Source organism: Corvus brachyrhynchos, unplaced genomic scaffold, assembly GCF_000691975.1.
Source record: "Corvus brachyrhynchos isolate BGI_N302 unplaced genomic scaffold, ASM69197v1 scaffold331, whole genome shotgun sequence".
NCBI classification, from domain to species: Eukaryota; Metazoa; Chordata; class Aves; order Passeriformes; family Corvidae; genus Corvus; species Corvus brachyrhynchos.
Genome location: NW_008237229.1, coordinates 406,110 through 413,582, shown reverse-complemented (window position 1 = coordinate 413,582; position 7,473 = coordinate 406,110). Strand labels below are relative to the sequence as shown.

Sequence of the window (7,473 nt, the reverse complement as noted above, 5' to 3'; positions counted from 1 at the left end):
TTTGGCTGGGGAAAAATTTGAGCTCTGTACCTCAGTTCATTTCTCTTTTGGTCAGGATTTCCTGAGCAGAAAGGGAGGTAAATTGTCACCTGTTGGTCCATGGTTTTCAAAAACTGTATCACCAGTCTACCTGCACTTTCTTGGCAGAATTCCCAGATTGGTTCTTCACAGGCAATTTTCATTGTTTTCCATTTCCATTTCCATCTTGCACCTTCTTCATAAGAATTCTTCACAGGAAATCCCTTTTATTCCCATGTCCTGGTTGCAGCACTGCCTTACTCCCACTTGCTGTTTTCCACAGCAGGTTCTCTCCCTTCACTTGTTCCTCCCCAGGGACCCATCAGGATTGGGTGGGGCTGTTTCCTCGCCACACTTCCCTGCAGATTTCATGCCAATAAAACTGGCAAACGTCTGGAACCCTGTAGAGGGAGGGTTTGTTTATTACTAAGACATGTGCATGGCTTGGAAACTTTTTTTTTTACTGCTCTGAATGTCCCAGATGGCTGCTGCACAAGTTCCTGGCCCCGTGGGTTCATTAGGACAGCACAACAGCAGGGTACTTGTTAGAGCCTTGTTAGTGCTCGTCCCCTTGTCCCTGCACTGCCAGAGGTCAGGCTGCAGAGGTGGCTCATTGGAATTGGTAGTGGAGGAGCAGGGGGCAAAGTCTGTCCCATGGCTCAGGTGCTCTGATGGAGTTCCCTCCTGCTGGCAAAGTCTCCTGTTGGTTCCTTGTTCTTTGCTGGGGAAGCTGGTGCAGCTCTTGTTTTCTGACCTGGTTTCAGCCCAGGGACCCTTCTGTTGTGTAGGATGGGAAGAGGAGTCTGAGGCAGGCAAAAGCTGGTTCTGTATTCCACTTATTCTCTCCTCCCTGATGCTGATGGGAAGGGCTTGTCTTCCTTGTGTCTGCCAGCATGGAAAGGATATTTAAAGTGATTAATCATTTCTTTATGTGCAGACTTACGACATACTGATAGACTGCCTTAAAATATGAAAGTATGACAGAAAAGCTCATTTAAAATGTGCATCACCTTCCCCTGCCCGAGTGCCTTCAGATTCTGCCTGTTAGTTTTAATTAACATTTTATTTAGATCAGAAAAATAAATAAAGAGCCCAAGTTAATGGGATTATTTCAGGGTTCAGTTGCTGTTGAGGTTGGACTACATCTAGCTGATTAAAATACCCTGTCACTTAGCAGAGATAAATAACCAAATGTTTAAACATCTTACAGATCTCTGATCATTGTCTGCTTGAAATTCCGTGACCCATTTCTGCAGCCGTGTAGTAATGTCTCTGTGTGGGAAATGCTTTAAAGGATTACGTGTAGGTGCTTTGGGATCGTGACTGTGACAAGTGAAGGTACTGAGCACACTTCTCTGCATGTTTTTTAACAAGGCTGAGAGGAGGACAGATGCACTGTTTGAACAGCAAAAGGAATTTCAAGTATTTTTTAGTTTATCTGGGTTTGCCATGTAAGAAAAACCCAAATAAACTCAGTTTGAGTAAGGTGCCAACAAAGGCACAAATGGGAGCTAGGCCATTTCTCTTGTACTGATCATTGATCTCATGGTTTCTTCTTCTGGCTTCTTGATTGAGGGGTTTGGGGGGTTTTTTTTCAGTTTTTTTCCAGTCACCTCTGCATCTTTGTGCCTGACATTGTTTCCTACAGGCAGTGCTGTCAGCAGAAATGTCCTACCCCCATCTTCCTCAAGGCCCTGCACTGGGATAACACCAGGCAGTGGCTCTCCGTAGTGGGAGTGTGCAGCAACAGGAGCTCATTGGCACTCCCAGGTAAATCTCCTGTGTGTCAGCAAGTGGTGGTCCTTGGTGCAGAAATCTGGGATGCAGTATTCCCATCTCTCAAATCAAAATGCTTGGATTGCAAACTTCTATGGTGCTCTGCTGAGCTGTAGATGAGCAAGGACAGACATGCTCAAGGCTCCCTTCCCCCTCCAAGACAGGGATCAGCTGTGGTTCCTCTCCTGGACAAGGGTGTTCAGAGACAAGAGGGATTTGGGAAGGGGGAGGCCTGTGCTGAGTAGCCCAGTTTCAGTGGTTGGTCTGCCTGCAGTGGTCTCGCTGCATCCCTCGTGACCGTACTGAGAACTCTTGCGGGTCGGATGGGCAATTCTTCCAGGGCGTGGGAGTGGGGCTGTCCGGTTAAAATCACGTGTTTGTGCAGTGTAATCCTTTGGCAGACCTTGCTCACGCTGCTAAGGCAGCAACAGGAGAAACTGCACAGGAGACGTGGCAGCACGTCCTTTGTGTCAGCCGTGACAGTGCCAATGCTGAGCCAGAGGCAGAGTGCCCCGGGAGGGGCTGGTCCTGACGGGTGCTGTGGATATCCACCGCCCTGAGAGGGTGGGGCAGCCGCCGAGGGCTTGGTCTGAGGTTGTGCCTGGTCTCCCAGGGGCAGGAAGGACCGACAGCCACGCTCTGGCACAGGGCACGGTGCTGTGGCTTCTGCCTTTGGAGTGTTTTAAAGGACACTTTGGAGAACTTGTGCAGTTCGATATAGGCCATGTTTGGTCTGGATGAGGCATTTTTCCCTGTGCAGATGAAGCATTGGGAGTAAGAGCTGCTTGCTGAGAAATGAAAACCTTGACAGATGAAGCTTGGTCAGACATTTTTGGTTGAGGTTCAGGTTGATGTTTTAATTGTTACCTATTATTTTTAATTGAAAGAAATCAGCTTTACATGGCCAAGTGTCAAATTCTTGGCTTCAGTACATAGATTTTAAAAATTACTACTTGGCTCATTAAACTGAGGGGACAGAGATAAAAATGAATCCCCCCAGTGCTAGTGTAGGCATGGTGACTAGAGGTGGAAACCAACCTCCTGTACAGCAGTCCTTTATGTCCATGGTGAAGGTTCCCCGTGTTACACATCAGGGCTTTACAGTACCTCACTGCACTGGGCAGGGAACCTTCTACAGTCACACCAGCACAGGTGGCTTTTGCTCCAGTTAGAGTGAAGCTGAGCCAGCACTGGAAACCTGTGTGGACACCACAGAGCCCAGGAAACCTGCAAGGCCTTGGACACAAGCTAATGTTTTTAGACTTGTGGTGGGGATGTGATCTGAGGGCAGTACTGCTCATTGTTTATTTTTTTCTTATCTTTCAGTAAATGGAATAATTCCACTCCTTTTCAGCTGCTCAGACAATACCAGTTCACTTCAGGCTGCCGTTTTTCAGGGTAAAAAGAGTTACTAAGAGGGAAAAATCCTGCTTGGTGTGCCAGCTGTCTGAGGCTCTTCCAAGTACAGCTGCAGTATTTCAGTGGGTATGAAAGCTGTCATGATTTCAGTTAGATGCAAGTTAACCTGCTGCTGGCAAACCCCACGTTTGTGTCCTGGCTCACACTGGCACATGAATCCCAGTGATTTGTTCATATGGTGCTTCCTGATCCCTTGGCCTTCTGACTGACTGATGGGACCAGATCTGTTCCATGCCTGTCTTAGAAAGGGCTGTCAAAACAAACAAGGTGTGTCCTTGTCACTGGTCCCATCACCCTGTGCCACTTCTAGTGGAAGTACTCAGACTTTCAAGAAGGAAGCCAACAGGCCAATCACCCTCACAAATACAAGTCCAGAACACTGGAATTAACGTTGTGGGCCTGTTCTTCCCTCTTTTCAGTAAATGTAATTCAGTCTGGTATTTTGTCCAAAGGGTTTGACAGAGATTCTGCTGCTGCACTTGGCACACAGAGGCTCTAAGGTGTTGGGAAGAGGCTTATTTTAAGTCAGCTGAAACAATGCTTTGATTTAGATAACCTGCTCCTTCAGGACAGGTATGTGCTTCATGCAGGTGGCCAGGCTGCTCAGATTTTGTTCTGTGGCCCTGTGGATTGATAAGGCAGTTTATAATGTGATCTGAACAGCACACTCAGATTATTGTGCTGTAATTACTTTCCAATTTATTTGAAATTAGCTTTGGCTTTTTTGGCTCATGATTCACAGCTGCCACATGCAGGCTTTCAAATGGCTGCTGCTCTGTGGCTTTTTCACTGCAGGGATTGGGGTGAGGAAGCTGCTTCCGTGCTTGGGGCAGTCACAACCCCTCTGAGGAAGAAGAGCAGGTGCCCTGCTCCAGCCCCACCTGCCTGGGCAGGGCTGAGGCACAGCACAATTCAAAGAACCATCTCTCAGGTGCTTTGACACCAAGTTTCTGGTTCAGGAGCTGAGCTGCTGCAGGGGCAGCAGTTCCACCTCCATTTCAGACCTCAGGGGTGATGCACTTCCAGTCATTTGTCATAGAAACTCCTCAGCTGCAGGCACCACCCCCCCAAGAAGAGTAACCGTGATTTGCATTATGAAACAGATGAAGGAGAAGCTACTTTCAAATGGCTGTTGAATTTATTTGCTTGATAAATACAATCCTAACAAAATAAAAGTTAACCAATATTAAGAGATTTGTCTGAAGAACATTAGAAAAATTCATGACAATTCAATAGGAATTAGTGTGAATTAAACAAACAAAAAGTTTAAATATTGCCAGCAAATATAAAATGTATGTAACGAAGGCAAGGGAGAATGCTTTAGTTTACATTTTTAATCTGATCACATTTTCTGTGTTTATAAACTTTTTTCCAAATTTTAAAAAAATACTATGCTGTTTTTTTCTATAACATATCAAAGCATTATTTGTACAAAAATCAAATCATGGCCAATGATTCACAACAGTGCAATAGATAAAGAATACAACCACATCCAACAGGTGCTGAAAATAAATATCCAGATTAAAAAATAAGATAGCCTATATGCACTCTGTGGAGTTTCTGTCTATATATGGATTGAGGGGTGAGTCTCATGAGTGTATCCGAAACATTAAAGGGCCCTTAAATGCCAGTGTGGCTGGAGGATTTTGAAGGGTAGGAGCATTAAAAACAGCCAACCCAAAACCAAGTCCCAGGCGGTGGTGGTTGGTTTGTTAAATACCAACAAAAAAGAGGCTATTGCTGACCCCCTGGTGCCTCCCCTTGGCATCGTTCTTCGGGCTCATTTGGAATCACAAGTGACTGGCATTGGTGCAGGGGGAAATGCTGTATTGCTTGGTGAGGCAGATACATCCTAAGGACATAACCATTCCCATCCCTGCCTACAAGCAGTGGCTTTCTCCAAGAGATGGACACATTTAAAACGGATGCAGACAAAGCTCTTGGCTACATGGCAGCAGTGTGAACAGGGCCTGTCTCAGACAGGTGTGATGAGGGTGGTTAATGATGAGTCAATGCGTTACCTACACTGCTAAAGGACGTGGACATTTCCATCATATGGGGACATAAATAACATCTCTCAAGTTTTTACACTTACTCAGTACATCTCAGAACAGAAATGAAGCTTAAGGGCATGTCAGGTAAACACGATACCCCACAGTCTCCCACCATTTCAGCCAACCCAGAATAAATTTAAAGCTCCCTTGTATATAATCTGCATCAGAAAGGTATCAAAGGCACAAGCAAGAAGTGACTAGGTTAATAAGCAGAAATAATGGTGAATGAGGATGAACAGATCCACAAGGCAAATTATTAGTAAGTGTGGGTGGGTTTTGTTTGTTTACTGAAAATGAGATCTTCCAATTCTGCTCCAGTGAATGTAAATAATGATTTTGGTTTGAAATAAAACTTGTTACTGAATTACTTTAAATCACCTGAAGGAAACCAGTCTTGAAATAATCTGATACTAACTGGAAAACTCTCTGGCCTCTCCAAACTCACCTGAGTCGGATGAGTAGAAGCCACAACTATTAGAGACAAAAGTCTCCAGGGCTTAAAAGAAAAGTTTCTTTACAGAATGTACACAGCCACCACTAATTTGTGCAGTTTGACTCAAATTACAGTAATTTGCACAGTTCAGTTGATTTTATGCATAGCCAAGGAGCCAGATCAAATTGGAGTTTCTTTCCTGTCTTTACTTGGCGATGGCTTGACTTGCTGCTCCTTGCTTGCTTTTGGCTGCTCTTTGGCTGCTTTTGTCTCCAGGACAGTGTCTCTCTGCTGCTGAGAAACGCCCCCGCGCTTTTCCGGCTCCTCGTCCTCCTGCCCCTGCTGCTCGGATTTTGCGCGCTGCAGCAGGCGGAGCTGCACCCGCAGCTCGATGATGGCCTCACGCTCCTCGTGAATCGCTTGGTTCAGGTGATTGTTCTTGATCTTTTAAGGAGGGGAAACAAATGTCAGGGCTCCCTCTGACACAGCAGTGCTGTAGCTTGGGGGTGTTTAGCACTGCTGGCCCGGACAGCAACAGGGACTTGCACACAGCAGAGATTTAAAACCAGAGTGTGTGGGTCACAAGCCTGGGCAACACTGATGCACACAACCAGTCTGCACCTGTGCCATCAAGTAGGCACCATGGGAGAGAACCAGGGAATGCTAAGAACCAAATCTTACCTCCAGTTCCTCATTCTGTCTCTGCAAATCCTCCAGGATGACCTGCAGCTCCTCCTCATCCTCACTCTCACTTTCACTCTCGGAAGAGTATTCCTCGGTTTCACTCCGGCCGTGCTGCTGGCGACTGAAAGACAAGGACAAATTCCTCTTTAAACACTTTGAGTCTGCCAGAACTGTGGTAAGTAAGGGAGTTAACTTGCATCCCTGCAATCATCTGCCAATGGTTTAGAAAGCAAAATCAGACTTTCCTTTCAAAGCTTAATTTAATAAAGCAGTGATTTCCTAGGGGGATTTTTCTAGTGCACGGGGTCAAGTTTCCTTTAGATCATAATTCCATTGTTAAAACAACAGAAAATATCCTGAAAGATTCAAATTTGTCGAGACTTCAATAAAAACAAGTGGCTTTCAACTCTGATGTTCACCGGGTGAGCTTTTAAATGTGGTTTAGAGTATTCTTTCAGCAAAGCATACTTGTACTTTTAATCCCAGCGTGCTGTCCTGGCAGGGCTGTGCTGTGAATGTCCCCTTTACCTTTGTATTTCAGCTATTTCTGCTCGGAGCCGATCTATTTCTTCCTTCTCGGAGGCGATCTGTCTCCGCAGAAACTGCTCCATGGCCAGCAGCTCTTCTTGCTCTGTTAAAATCTCGTTCTCCTGCAATGATCAGTTAGTTCACTTAAAGCCTTGACTTTATTTCCTACAGGAACATACAGTAAGTATGAGATGATGCTGTTCTCTGAAATACTTTCAGTGGCAGTGGTTAGCATGTCTGCTTTGAACTCTGATCCATCACAACCTCAAAGCAAACAAAAAGTTCAAACCCAACACTGTCTGTTCTGAATCCTCAAGATAATCGCCATACTGAATAGTTGTGGAGATGACACACCAAATCCTGGCATGTTTGGCTGCCTTTCCTTAAATCACAGGGGAAAGCTCCAGCCAACCAGTAAAATAACCAGAAAAACTGAATTATATGGCTTTGAAAATGAATATAAGGAGGAAAATACAGAGGGGAAAAGATTAAAGCTACTGGGGGAAGCAAGAGAAGGCAAAAAAGCCAAAATAGTTGCCTTTTTTCCTTTGATCAGCAGGA

At 45.3% G+C, this 7,473-nt stretch overlaps 1 protein-coding gene across 3 annotated transcripts in view; it reads right to left on the bottom strand.

Annotated features, from left to right (window-relative positions):
- Positions 1-4,332: 4,332 nt before the first annotated feature.
- RALBP1 (ralA binding protein 1) overlaps positions 4,333-7,473 on the bottom strand; it is a 16,317-nt gene continuing 13,176 nt past the window's right edge. For all 3 annotated transcript variants that reach the window (XM_008630062.2, XM_017729444.1, XM_008630063.2), the window contains 3 exons: positions 6,913-7,034; positions 6,382-6,505; positions 4,333-6,144 (listed from right to left, as the gene is read on the bottom strand). In XM_008630062.2, coding sequence (XP_008628284.1) covers positions 5,881-6,144; positions 6,382-6,505; positions 6,913-7,034 — 510 coding nt within the window. In that variant the 3' untranslated portion in view covers positions 4,333-5,880. The remainder of the gene's footprint in view (positions 6,145-6,381; positions 6,506-6,912; positions 7,035-7,473) is intronic.